This window comes from Chiloscyllium plagiosum, chromosome 30 (assembly GCF_004010195.1).
Source record: "Chiloscyllium plagiosum isolate BGI_BamShark_2017 chromosome 30, ASM401019v2, whole genome shotgun sequence".
In the NCBI taxonomy this organism is placed as follows: Eukaryota; Metazoa; Chordata; class Chondrichthyes; order Orectolobiformes; family Hemiscylliidae; genus Chiloscyllium; species Chiloscyllium plagiosum.
Window position 1 is genome coordinate 36,839,553 of NC_057739.1, and position 14,220 is coordinate 36,853,772.

General features: G+C 38.6%; 1 protein-coding gene across 3 annotated transcripts in view; it reads right to left on the reverse strand.

Moving 5' to 3' along the window:
- Positions 1 to 14,220, reverse strand: part of LOC122564924 (protein GPR107-like) — a 75,421-nt gene that overhangs the window by 2,425 nt on the left and 58,776 nt on the right. For 2 of the 3 annotated variants that reach the window (XM_043720406.1, XM_043720404.1), the window contains exons 16-17: positions 7,338 to 7,421; positions 2,727 to 2,848 (exon numbers count right to left, since the gene is read on the reverse strand). In XM_043720406.1, coding sequence (XP_043576341.1) covers positions 2,727 to 2,848; positions 7,338 to 7,421 — 206 coding nt within the window. Of the gene's footprint in view, positions 1 to 2,726; positions 2,849 to 7,337; positions 7,422 to 14,220 lie in introns of those variants that run through there. The other variant, XM_043720407.1, reaches the window with a different exon arrangement.

Sequence of the window (14,220 nt, forward strand, 5' to 3'; positions counted from 1 at the left end):
ACTTACTAACTGTACCTCTTATGCTTGCATCCAAATCATTTATGTAAATGACAAAAAGTAAAGAGCCCAGCACCGATCCTTGTGGCACTCTACTGGTCACAGGCCTCCAGTCTGAAAAACAACCCTCCACCACCACCCTCTGTCTTCTACCTTTGAGCCAGTTCTGTATCCAAATGGCTAGTTCTCCCTGTATTCCGTGAGACATAACCTTGCTAACCAGTCTCCCATGGGGAAACTTGTCGAACACCTTACTGAAGTCCATATAGATCACATCTAACGCTCTGCCCTCATCAATCTTCTTTGTTACTTCTTCAAAAAACTCAATCAAGTTTGTGAGACATGATTTCCCATGCACAAAGACATGTTGACTATCCCGAATCAGTCCTTGCCTTTCCAAATACATGTACATCTTGTCCCTCAGGATTCCCTCCAACAACTTGCCCACTACCGACGTATTAATTTATTTTGTTGATAACTTTGTTTTATTGGTAAAGAAAAATATGCAGCACTGCATAGTTATGGTTCATAAGAAACCACTCCATTCAAAACAAATCAAAGCACAATCTATCAAGCCAGATTCCTGTACGTGATTTGATTTGTCTGGTAATAACATCAGCTGGATTCATTATAGGTGTAAGACACTTGAACATCCAGAACCCTCAAGCACTCAGGCAAAGGTTATGTTTCCTTAAACTGTGCGGACTGACATCTTATTCAACAAACTATATCTGCCCTAGTCCCATTTAAAAAATATTTTAGGGTAAACAATACTCCTTCCTTTTCCATTTAAAATCAACAGGGATTCAGAGTTGTGAATAATTTCAAGAAACAACTTACAAATACTGAAGCTTCACAGGATTGGGATGAAATCACGTTAAAAAGAGGAGGGTTGTGTATAATCAGAAACAAAACCCAAAAAAATATAGATAGACTAACAAAATGCTTGTAATGGCATTGACTGGAAGAGTATCACTACAGAAACAGCTCCATATGAAACATCAACTAAGAAGGCAAAGTCTTGTTTCTTCAATTTCATTACCTTATTTCAGATTATAAGCATGCAGCATATTTAGACATAGAAAAGCCCCATCGAGATTTCTGATAAAAGCAAAATCATGAGAATCAAGGATAGGTCATGGCTAAAGAAATGCAATAGATTTGACAAAGGTATAGCAACAGATAAGAAACAGCTGCTGGATGGAGAAATGTAAGGTTGGTTATTTCTATTTTATATTATATGACTGAGGTGTAGAAGTCAATCCAAAGCCTGTCAAATCAGCAACATAATGCTAGAATGACAAGAGCAAACTATTTTAAATCAGTTGTGAAGTTGAAAAAAAAGGACAAATTAAATTGAGAACCGATGAATACATTTTGGTGAAATAAGTAAGCTAAGTTTACAATGCGCAGAGCAGGAATCCTTTAGAAGCAGCCAAAAAGCATCAGGGCCAACAGTAGCTTCAACCCTCCAAAATGCTAACAGCAATTAAAATGAAAATTGGACAGACAAGCAGAACAATGTAGAAATAAATCAATAGGGCTTAGTTTAAGATTTTACAATGCACTTGTTAGAATACAATTAACATATAATACACAACCGTAAACAATGCACTTTAAGAAGTTATGTACATGCATTGAGAAAAAATAATATAAATGAGTTTGAGTGTAAAGAGATGAACTATGAACAAAGAAACTTAAGCTAAAATAAAGTGAAAACACTGAAAGTATGCATAAAAATTGAATGGTTTAAGCAATATGAATAGCAAGGCAAGTCATTCGCACCAAGACTGTTAGATATTGAATACAATGTTAGATAGTGCATCAAACCTGCTCCATTTGGTAATCTTATAATATCTATAAATGACATGAATTGGGGACCTCACACTCAACCTGTCAGTTTCCTCAGAAAATTTATACTAAGTGAAATTCATTCTTGCCAAAATGAAAAAAAAATCAAACAAGTGCATCCCGTGATATTTAAAAAAAAATTAGATGGTTTCCAACATTTCTCTTTACAAGATCTGCAATGTCTCTTACTTTCTTTCCTCTTCCCAGCTGTTGTTCACCTCCACAGCTTCAAGGTTAACAATCTTCTTTACTGTGTGATTTTTACTGAGGTTTCAAGTTTTATAGTGATTGTGTGTTTAATTGAGAGTGATACACACAATACTGATGTGCAGCTATACACCTGTGTCTTCTTCCAGGTTTGCTTTTAAAACATGAAACTTTTTCCACAGTTTTAGCAGACTCTCAAAGATTTTAGAAAACATTGATTTTTTGATTTTCACTGTGCAGCTTGCCTACTCCCTCCCTCTGCAAAGTGACCTCTTTAACAGCATATTTTTATATTGGCTATCTTGCTTTGCCTGAAGTGGTTATTTTCTGCTGGGAGTTCACCCTTCTTTAGCACTCCTCAAAGAGAAAAAGGAATTTGGCATTAATTTGTAAAATTCCATTTCATTTTGTGTGACACAGAATTCACACAGGTGAACTGTGTTGCATGTTCGTGTTACCAATGATACCTGCACCACACCCAACTGACAAACAATAACCACCAGTTTCAAGTTGTAACTCTAGAAGTGGAAATTAGCACCTAATAATAAATCATTGGTTGATCACAATCAAATTGGGATCATTGTGTCAAATCATAAAAATGTTGTTATAGATTTCTGAAAGCTCATGAACACGTTTTAGTCCAAAATAAACTTTGAGCTGAAAGTACTTACACTTCATCCATCTCTACATCTTCCTCATTCTGAGGTAGTTGAAGGTAGGGATTGTCTGAAGCTGGTCGAAACTTATATCCCGTCAAACAGAAGAACACAAGCGTGGCAAGTTCATCTAGGAACTAAAATTTATAGAATCCTGATCAGAAAACAATGCTATGGATTTTTAGTTCAACAATTTTTTTCAAAGGGTTTCAAAACACAAAAGGGAGAATTAATACTGAATGAAATTCATTTGCCAAAAATGCTTTCTTTTTCCAAAAACTTAAGTCCCTTGATAATAAAGAACATGCAATATAAAGTAAGTGGCACTGACCAACTCGATTAGTGTTTGCCTTAAATCTGCCAGAAAAAGCAGTTGACCTTGAGGAGTAAAGAGCGCGCTTTGGAAGAACTCACTTACTGATGGTCTCTGGGATGAGCTAGTATGCTCTGGTTATTAGTTAAATCTACAAATGTATAGCATAGATATGATCATATGAACAAGGAAGGGAAAAGGCCACTTGGCTTTCAAGCTTGCTCCATCATTCAATAAGGTTGTGGTCGATCTAATTTTAATCTCAGCTGTATTCCTCATTCCGTATAATCCCCAATTATCTTTCAACCCCTTGGTATTCAAGAATCTATCTACCTTAAAAAATACTTTAAAAACTGTCCACCCCCTGTGTTTTAAAGAAGGGAATTCCAAAGAATTAGTGACAATCTCTTGGAAGAAAACAATATTACTTAGTGTTAATATAGTTAACTAGCCTTAAGCTAATATAAGTTGTTATTTTACTGTAGAGTCACAGAGATGTACAGGAGAGAAACAGACCCTTCAGACCAACCCATCCACACTGACCAGATATCTCAACCTAATCTAGCTCCATTGGCCAGCACATGGCCCATACCTTTCTAAACCATTCCTATTCATGTGCCTAACCAGATGCGTTTTAAATGTTGTAATTGTACCAGCCTCCACCACTTCCTCTGGCAGCTCATTCCAAACACGCACCATCCTCTGCGTGAAAACATTGCCCCTTAGGACCCTTTTAAATCTTTCCCCTCTCACCCTAAACCTATGGCCTCCAATGCTGGACTACCTCACTCCCAGGGAAATGACCATGTCTACTTACCCTATCCATGCCCCTCATGATTGTATAAACCTCCATAAAGTCACCCCTCATCCTCCGACGATCCAGGAAAAAGAACCCCAGGCTATTCAGCCTCTCCCTGTAGCTCAAATCCTCCAACTCTTGCACCATCCTTGTGAATCTTTTCTGAACCCTTTCAAGTTTCACAACATCCTTCCGATAGGAAGATCAGAATTGCACACTATATTCCAAAAGTGGTCTTCTTGTTATATAAGTATGTGTCTCTTGTCAAAGAGTGATGGGGCAGTCTTGATGGGCCAAATGGCCTAATTTCCTCCTATATCTTATAGATTTATTTGTGGTTATTACTTCATATGTATACAGTTGTATTGTTGAAGGTCAGTTATCTCAGTTTCAGGACATGTCTGCAGGAGCTCCTCAGCATTTTCAGCTGCTTCATCAATGACACCATAACGTCAGAAGTGGTGATGTTCGCCAATGATTGCACAATGTTCATCACCATTCATGACTCCTTAGGTACTGAAATTGTCCATGTTCAAATACAACAAGATCTGGACGATATCCAGGCTTGGGCTGACAAATGGCAAGTAACATTCATGCCACACAAATGCCACGCAATGACCATCTCCAACATGAGACAATTTAACTACTAGCCCCTTACATTGAAGGTATTACCATCAGTGAATCCCCGACCAACATCCTGGGAGTTACCACTGACGAGAAACTCAACTGGACTCAAACATATTAATAGAGTGGCTACAAGATCATGTCAGATGTTAGGAAATTCAGAAATGAGTAACTTACATCCAAAGCCTGTTAACCACCTATACGACACAAGTCAGGAGTGTGATGGAATACACGTGCTTGCCTAGATCAGTGCAGCTGCAACAGCACAAGAAGCTTGACACATCCAGGTCAAAGCAGCCACTTGATTGGCACTACATCCACAAGCAACTACATCCACAAGCACCAATGCACAACAACAGAAGTATGCACTATCTACCAAATGCACTGCAGATATTCGCCAAGGTCCACAGACAGAACTTTCAAAACCCATGACCGCTACCATCTAAGGACAGCAGATACATTGAAACACCACCACCTGCAAGATCCCCTCCAAGCCTATCACTATCCTGGAGTTGGAAATATATTGCTGCTCCTTCAGTGTGTGTGTCAAATCTTGAATTCCCTCCTTAAGAGCACTGTGGGTCTATCTACAGGACTTGGATTACGGTTCAAGAAGGCAGTTCATCACCGCATACTCGGGGACAAATCGGAACAGGCAATAAAAACTGGCCAACCAGCAATGTCCATGTCTCTTGAGTCAATAAAGAGACATAACACTTGCAAGCCCTGTGGACTATTATTAGAAGAGTTGATGGAAGCGTATTTACCCAAAGAAGACCTCATCACAAACTGATGCCAGATGCAGACATCTTTCTTCTCCTCCAATGTTGTTCCCTCTACGCTACAAGATTAAGAATCATCTTTTGGTCAGGGCTTTTACTGAAGTTCAATCATACATTTTGTGATGCTCTTGGGTTTCTTTGAGCTGCCTCTATCACAATTATCTCAGCAGAGGCCTGGAACTAGTTTGCCTAACCTCTTAATCTAAAAAGGGTGGAAAACACCAGTCCCAAATTATGAGATTTGGCAAGACAATTGCAGAAAACACCTCATTCTTCTAAAAGAAGAGTCAAACAAAGGAAGTTATTTCATTAACGGGAAATTGGACAGCTAGAAGAATGGCACAATGCCATATCAGAGATACACAATAGAGATTCAAAGAATGAACATGACAATAATGACTTGCACTTCCATTATCCAGTAATCTCCAACCTCAGGAAATATGACAGTGCCATGAAAGAAAAGGGATTTTTCCCCTCTGAAGGTGCACTATAGTTTCTAACAAACTCATAAAACAGAATATGTGGCTTTGTCCCTGTCAGTAATATCAATAATATGGGAAAGCTAATTTTATAATTAAACGAATCACAGAAATAAATTTAAGTAAATTCAGAAAGACACTGCTTTCAGAAAAATGGGTAGATCCTGCAAAATTGGTGATACAGAAAGTCATTACTTAAGGGCTGATTTCTAAGCTAATCGAATTGCACAAACACATAAAATTAGTTTCATATGCAAAATATGTTCCTATAATAGAAATGTATTCCAGTTGCAATGGCGTGTTACTGAATATTTACTCCAAACAATGTCATGTAACAGTTTTTATACCATCTTCAACATTGCCCGATCAACACGTTCAGAATTATTATTAAACACCTCTGGAGCAGGTGGGACTTGAACCCCTTCAGAACCATTGTTTTGGACCACCAGGAAATACAGCCCAGAAATTACAGAATGAGTTGACAAGTTATACAAATTGGCAAATTAATTTTAGAACAGGCAACTGTAAAGTCATCAGCCAGGGTGACAAACTGGGTAAGAAGTGTACTTCATGAAATAATATCATAATAGCCAATGAAGACAGTGAAAAATATCTCAGAATCTTTATGGACTCAACGTGCCCAGCAACTAATCAACTGAGCCAATAGAAGGTTGAATGATATAACCATAACACAATCAAAACTGACAGTAGGGACCTCTTGTGGTACAGTGATATTATTCTTGCCTCTGAGCCAGAAGGCTCAGTTTTGCATCCCACCTGCTCCAGAAAATGTGTAGTAACAACTCTGGACAGGTTGATTAAAAAATAACTCAAAATTGATATTCTCTAGTCAGACACCCTGAATACCCTATCCAATTTAGTCAACAAAACACAGGGGAAAACCTGTAGACAGTGTAAAGATCTCCAAGTTAGGGTCTGAGTTAGGAAGAAAAACGAATCATATAACTACATAGTATGGAAAAAGTAAAACAAACAAAACAGAAATTCTTGGAGAGTCAGCAGGGCCTGTGGGAGAAAACAGTTAACTGAAGTTACTTCAGAAGTAGGACCATGGGACTTAATTCTGTTTTCCCTCCACAACTGCTGCCAGATCTGTTGAGTTTTTGTAGCAAATTTTGATTTTATGTTTTTTAATATTGCCAATACCCACAATTCTTTGTTTTATTTATGGAAGATGTAAATCTCAATAAAAAATGAGAAAATAGGATTCAAACGAGTAAAAATCCAATCTAACACAGGCATCAGCAATGTGTGTATCACACAGAGCACTCAATAAATGGAATGGATAGACAAGCAAATCCAAGAAGGTTTGAGATCACTGAATAAAGAATTGCATGTTACCATATCTGCTTTTTAGGTTCTTTCTAGATGGGTAAAGATTGGCCAAACATGCTGTAATCATCTTCCAAAAGGTCAGTAAAATGCAATATGATATTACCACTTTTTCCACCCTTCCCTTCTGTCTTGACTTAATGGAAATACTGGACAGCGTTACTAAACTAATTAATTTTCTTCATTGTAATTAAATTTGAACCCCATGACTGATTTATCTTTACTTTTTCACTATAATAGACTACAGCAAGATAAATAAATGGTGAATGTACTCACCTGATACAGCCATTTCCACTGGAAAGGCACAATGATTTTGATCAGAATTGCTATGATCCGCGTAAAATAAATGTAACACACAATCTGGAACACAGAGAAGCAAAATTTGCATTTAAAGTACAGCAATATGACAGGCAAACCTAACAGAATGCGTTCTTCATTTAAATGCTATTTATCACAAATTAACTAGTGGAACTCAAAATGGGGTACCACAGGAATAGCAAAGAACTGTGTCATAGGATTCTTTAAAACTAATAATCTAAAAATGTTAACCTCTGATGTATGGGATCTTGATTCAAAACATTAGAAACTAGAGTTACGGTGCCAACTGTTGAATGAATTGCCCAGTTTACAGTTCTATAGTTGTCTTCTTCAAAACTCATCACTCTAAATGTTAACTCAGTTCAATGGGGACTAGTTGATTTCAGTTGGGTAGGTACTGTAGGTTACTAGAACAGACAGCAGGATCTGAGGGCTAAGTAGAAATAAGATCAGCTAAGGTTCCTGCTCCCGATCATCATCTAATAGTCCCCAACTGAAGACAACACAAGTAAGCATTAGTTAGAAAATGAGCAAAGTTCATGGCTGAGTACACTGCTGACATTCGTTTTTGAGACTCAATTGTCAAGGATAATTACTTGAATGTGATATTGCAAGGTTGATGCCTCCAAAGATTCAATTGTGATTGCATATTTTTGAGTGAGGCAAGATTAAAAAAGGTTTAACATGTCAGACAAAGTAGGAATGATAAACACAATAATGAACCTTAACCTGATAAATTCTGTTATCCAACACATAGAGATACATTTTCACCAGAACAACCTTTTTTTCATTTTTATTATACCTTGGAGCTCTCTATCCTGTAAAGCAACTTAAAAGACACAAGCTCAGAAGTAAATTAAAAGGTCATAATTTTTAAAGTCCTATTAAGCTCTCAATCCCATCTTCTTGATCAAGGATTCTATTTAATGGGTAAAACCTCTTGGAAAGCAAAGATGTAGACATTTACACTTGAGTGGTTTTAAGGAGCTTCACAGAATGAGTTAATTAAAATAGATTCTAATGTCAGTCTCACAGAACTTATACGTAGAGCTGAAAGCAGATTAGTGGATGAATAAGGTCGGGTTAATTTGTCCAATTTTGTCCAATTTTGATCATTTATAATTCGTAAGGTCTTCATTTTGGGTTTATAGTTCATAAGGGCAATAGTGCAGCAGCCCAGAGGATGAGGACACTAGAGTAATTCATATTATTTTAATTTAAGGTGCAGTTTTAAAAGAGAGAAGACGGGCACAATTCCAGTGGCAGGGATCAGAACATGTGCAGGAAATCTATAGTTCCTGGAAGTCCAAGTTTCAAAGCCAAAGCAGTGTCTGGGGACACTGCAGCATCTGAGGCTCAGAGGACCGTGAACAGCATATAAAGGTGATCAATGTGCAGGTTAAGACTCCACAGGCAGGAGGGAATGGATGACCAGCAGGCAGAGCAAGAGGACTAGACAGACACTGCAGAAATCCCCTGTGGATATTCCTCTGCAAACAGATATATTCCTCTGAAATACAGAAAGATAGAAAATAGGTGCAGGAATGGGCAATTCAGCCTTTCGAGCCTGCATCACCATTCAATAGGATCATGGCTGATCATGCAATCGCAGTATCCCATTTTCATCCTTTCCCCATTCCCCTCGATCCCTTTAGCCTCAAGGGCCACATCTAGCTCCCTCTTTAATATGGCTAATGAAGTGGCTCCAACAGCTTCTTGTGGGAGAGAATTCTACAAGTTCACAATTCTGAGTGAAGAAATTCTTCCTCATCTCAGTCCTGAATGGCTTACCCCTTATTCTCGGATTGTGACGTCTTGTTCTGGACTTGTCCAACATTAGGAACATTCTCTCCACATCTAGCCTGTCCAGTCCCATCAGGAATTTGTGTGTTCCTATGAGATCCACCCTCATTCTTCTAAATTTCAGTGAATTCAAGCCAACTTTTCTTCATATGTCAGTCCTGCCATCCCGGCAATCAGTCTGGTGAGTCTTCGCTGGACTCCCTCAATAGCAAGAATGTCCTCCTTCAGACTAGGAGACCAAAACTGTACACAATACTCAAGATGTAGCCCTGGGTAACTGCAACAAGACATCCTTACTCCGAAACTCAAATCCTCTCACTATGAAGGAAAGCATGCCATTAGCTTTCCTCACAATTAGTGGATACAGTTAGGAGCGAAAGTAACAACAAAACTTGTTGCACCACAGTTGGCTATGCTGCACAAGAAAGGAGGAATAAGCATAGGAAGGCTATTGTAATAGGGGATTCAATCACAGAGGCATACAACACGGAAACAGACCCTTTGGTCCAACTAATCCATGCAGATCAAGTTTTCCAAACTCAACAAGTCCCACTTGCTTGCATTTGGCCCACATCCCTCTCAAGCTTTCCTACTGATGTACCTGTCCAAATGTCTTTTAAATGTTGTAACTGTAACTGCAGCTACCACTTCATTTGGCAATTATTCCACATATGAACCTTTGCGTGAAAATGTTGCCCCTCAACTCCCCTTTAAATTTTCTCCTCTCATCTTAAAAATATACTCCCCAGCTTTGAAATCACCCACTTTAAGAAAACGACCTTTGCTATTCACCTTACCTCATGATTTTATAAACCTCCATAAGCCCCTCAAATGCCTACTATACTCCAGTGAAAAAAGTCTCAGCTTATCCAGCCTCTCCTTGTAACTGAAACCCTGCAGTCCCAGCAACATCCTTGTAAATCTTTACTGAACATTCTCTAACTTAACAATATCCATCCATAGCAGTGGGGCCAGAACTGTACATAATACTCCAAAGCTGGCCTCACCAACATCCTTTACAACCGCAGCAAAATGTCCCAATTTCTAGACTCAGCCGTCTGAGCAATGAAGGCAAGCATGCTCAACACCTTCTTAGACACCCTGTCTACCTGTGACACAACTTTCAAAGACTATGTACCCATAGGTCTCTCTATTCAACAACATTAACTGTGTAAGTCCTGCTCGTTTGTTTTATGAAAATAGAGAAGGAAAGAGAAGCTTTTATGGCCACAAAAAAGAGCAAAATAGAAGCAATAATAAAAAGACAATGGGAAATAAGAAAAGTGATAAGCAAAGAATTCAAAGGCAAGAATCAAAAGGGGCCACAAAGCAAAATAATGTGAGCAAGACTAAGGGATGGCACAGTGGCTCAGAGGATGGCACTGCTGCCTCACAGCACCAGAGATCCAAGATTCATTCCACCCTTGGACGATTATCCATGTGGAATTTGCACATTCACCCATGTCTGCATGGTTTCCTCCAGGTTCTCTGGTTTCCTCCCAGATGAGTCAGTATGGATTGGATGGGCTGAATGACCTGTTCCCACACTGTCAGGATTCTGTGACTAAGAATGTTAAAAGACCAGCCTCAAGGTTGTGCGTCTCAACACACGGTGCATTGGCAATATGCAAATAGACATAAACTGGAATGATATAATTGGGATCAGTTGACATGTGGCTGCAGGGTTCAGAGAAGGAACTGAATGTCATTCACACATTCCAGGAATTCTAGCTTGAGGGTATCCAGTTTTTAGGAAGGACAGACAAAAAAAAGAGGTTGAGTAGCATTGTTGTTTAAAGAGAACATCGATGCAACAGTGAGGAATGATATTAGCTCTGGTGAAGTAGATTCTATATTTGATGAGTTTAGAAACACCAAGGGCCAGAAAATAGTAGTGGGGATTGTATATTAACCCTCAAACTGTAGTGACAATGTTGGGAAGCCATTAAACAGGGAACTAGAAACACAAGCAATATAGATAGTTATAATTACGAGTAATTATTATTTGTCCTATGTACAGATTGGGCAAATCAAATCAGCAAAAACACCGTGCAGGAGGAATTCCTGGAGTGTGCATGGCATGGTTTTTTAGATCATTACATTGGGGAAGCAGCTAGAGAACTGGATATTGTGTCATGAGAAAGAAATTGGCAATTTACCTGTGCGAGGCCTCCTGAGAAGAGTGTCCATAATATGATGGAATTCTTCCTTAAGATGGAGGGTGATGGGGCTAATTCTGAGACTAGGGTCCTGAATCTCAATAAAGCAAACTATGATGGATGGGGTGTGAGCTGGTGATGATACACTGGAGAATGTTACTTCAAGGGATGACCATGGATAGGCAATGATAAACATTTAAAGGGCAAGTGGATGAACTGCCACAATTGTTCATTTCTGTCTGACAAAAATAAAATAGGTAAGATAGCCTGACTGTAGCTAATATGGGAAATTAGGCATAGTATTAGATCCAAGGAGGCAACATACAAAATGACCAAAACAAAACAGACCTGAAGGTTGAAATCTAAACAATTCCCACCAAAAGAGGTCAAAAAGATTGATTAATAGGCATAAAGTAGAATATGAAACTTGCAGGGAATGTACAAACTGATTGTAAAAGCTTCTAGAAATGTGAAGAATAAAAGATTAGATAAGATCAATGTTGGATCCTTACAATCAGAAACAAAAATGTTATAGTGAGGGAACAAGCAGATTGGTTCTATCTTCACAAAAAGTACACAAATAATATCCATGAAATGTTGAGAAACATGGGATCTACTGAGAGGAGGAACGTTATGAAATCAGTATTAGCAGAGAAATGGTTTTGGGGAAATTGATGGAATTAAAGGCCAATAAATCCCAGGGCCCAATAATTTACATTCCAGAGTACTTAAGGAATTGGCCCTACAAATAATGGATGCATTGATGGTTATCTTTCTACATTCTATTGACTCTGGAAAAGTTCCTATGGATTGGAGTGCAGCTAACGCAACCTCACTATTTAAAAAAAGTAGAGAAAAACAGGGAATTAAAGACTGTTTAGCATGACATTGGTAGCAAACAAACATTTAACAGCAGATCATTTGGAAAAGAGTATAGGATTGGACAGTATCCATCATGGATTTTCGAAAGGTAATGTCTTGTTTGACAAATCTGTCAGAATTTTTCAAGAATATAACTCGTAGAATTGATAAAGAAGGAACTAGTGGATATGATGTAGTTGGATATCCATAAGGTTTTTAATAAATTCCAAATAAGAGATTAGCATGTAAAGGTAATGCACGTGGGTTTCATGGTAGTGTACTAAGATGGCTAGAGAACTTGTTGGCTGACGTAAACCAAGGGTAGAAACAAATGGATTTGCATCATTGATGCGGTACACAGGGATCACTGCTCGGATCCCAGTTATTCACAACATGCATTAATAATTTAGATGAGGGAACTAAATGTGACATCTCCAAGTTTGCAGGCAACACAAAGCCTGGAGGGAGGGTGAGCTGTGAGGAGGACGCAGAGTGTATACAGATAAACTGGACAAATTTATTGGGAAAATGTGTGGCAGATGAAGTATAACATAGATAAAAGAGAGATTATCCACTTTGAGAGCAAAACAGGGAGGTGGATTATTATCTGACTGGTGACTGATAAGAAAAGTGCAACAAGGCCTGGGTATCCTTGTATTCAGTCACTGAAAGTAAGAAGCAGGTGCAGCAGACAGCGAAGGTGGCAAATGGTATGTTTCCCTTCAAAGTGAGAGAATTTGAGAACAGGAGCAGGAATGTCTTCCAGCAATTGTACAACACCTTGGTGACATCACACCTGGAGTATTTTGTGTCATTTTGGTCTCCTTATCTGAGAAAGGATGTTCTAGACTTGGAAGGAGTGGCAAACTGATTCCCGGGGTGGCAGGACTGACATATGAAGAGAGACCAGATTAGTTAGAACATCAGAGTCATTACAGAAACCTAAAACATTCTAACAGGACCAAGCAATGTAAATGCAGGAAGGATGTTCCTGATGACTGGGGAGTCTAGAATCAGGGGTTACAGTCTAAGGATGTAGGGTCGGCCATTTAGGAGTAAAATGAGGAGAAATTTCTTCACCAAGAGAGTGCTGAGGCTGTGGAATTCTCTGCCACAGAAAGTAGTCGAGGGCAAAAATATTACATTGTTTCAAATAGTAGTTAGGGCTAAAAGAATGAAAAGGCAGAGGAAGGAAGTAGGAACAGGGTAGTGAGTTGAAAGATCAGTGATAATCATACCGAATGGTAGAGAAGGCTTGAAGGGCCGAATGGCATGCTTCTATGTTTCTATATTAAGCCAGGACAAGCAACACTATTGCACCAGTAAGAAATCCAAAAATAAGGCAGCTTAGAATGTGCAATAGTAACCCAAGTGCTATAAATTCCAGTTCCAGTCAGCAAACAAATTCCATGGGGACCCAATTGCCTTACAATACTTATACCTGTGTGAAAACACTTGGGAACTGAGAGGAAGAAATTGAGGCTATTTGGCTCAATACAGATGTTTTGAAAGACCTAAACAATTTGGCTAATTCTGAAATCTAAAACACTGGGTTAAATAACAGGTTTGAGGTTAGGGTGGGGGAGATTGTGTGATCTGAAAAAGGTATATTTGAGTTATATTGTTAGAGATAGAAAGACAGAAAGGAAAGAGAGAAAACAAAATAAATTATTTAAACATGTTTAAAATTTCAAAGAAGAATCCAGTTCTCCTTAAATTCACCTATTTCCAGTTTTAATCGACATGGGATGAGGGCAGGTTATGAATCCACTCTCAACAGGTGCATTGGTCATGGAGACCTTTTAAAGGGACTGTGTGCCATCATTTTAACAAAGCTTACATTTCTTACGATTTGGAGATGCCGGTGTTGGACTAGGGTGTACAAAGTTAAAAATCACACAATACCAGGTTATAGTCCAACAGGTTTAATTGGAAGCACACTAGCTTTCGGAGCGTCACTCCTTCATCAGGTGATAGCGAAGGGCTCAATCCTAACACAGAATTTATAGCAAAAATTT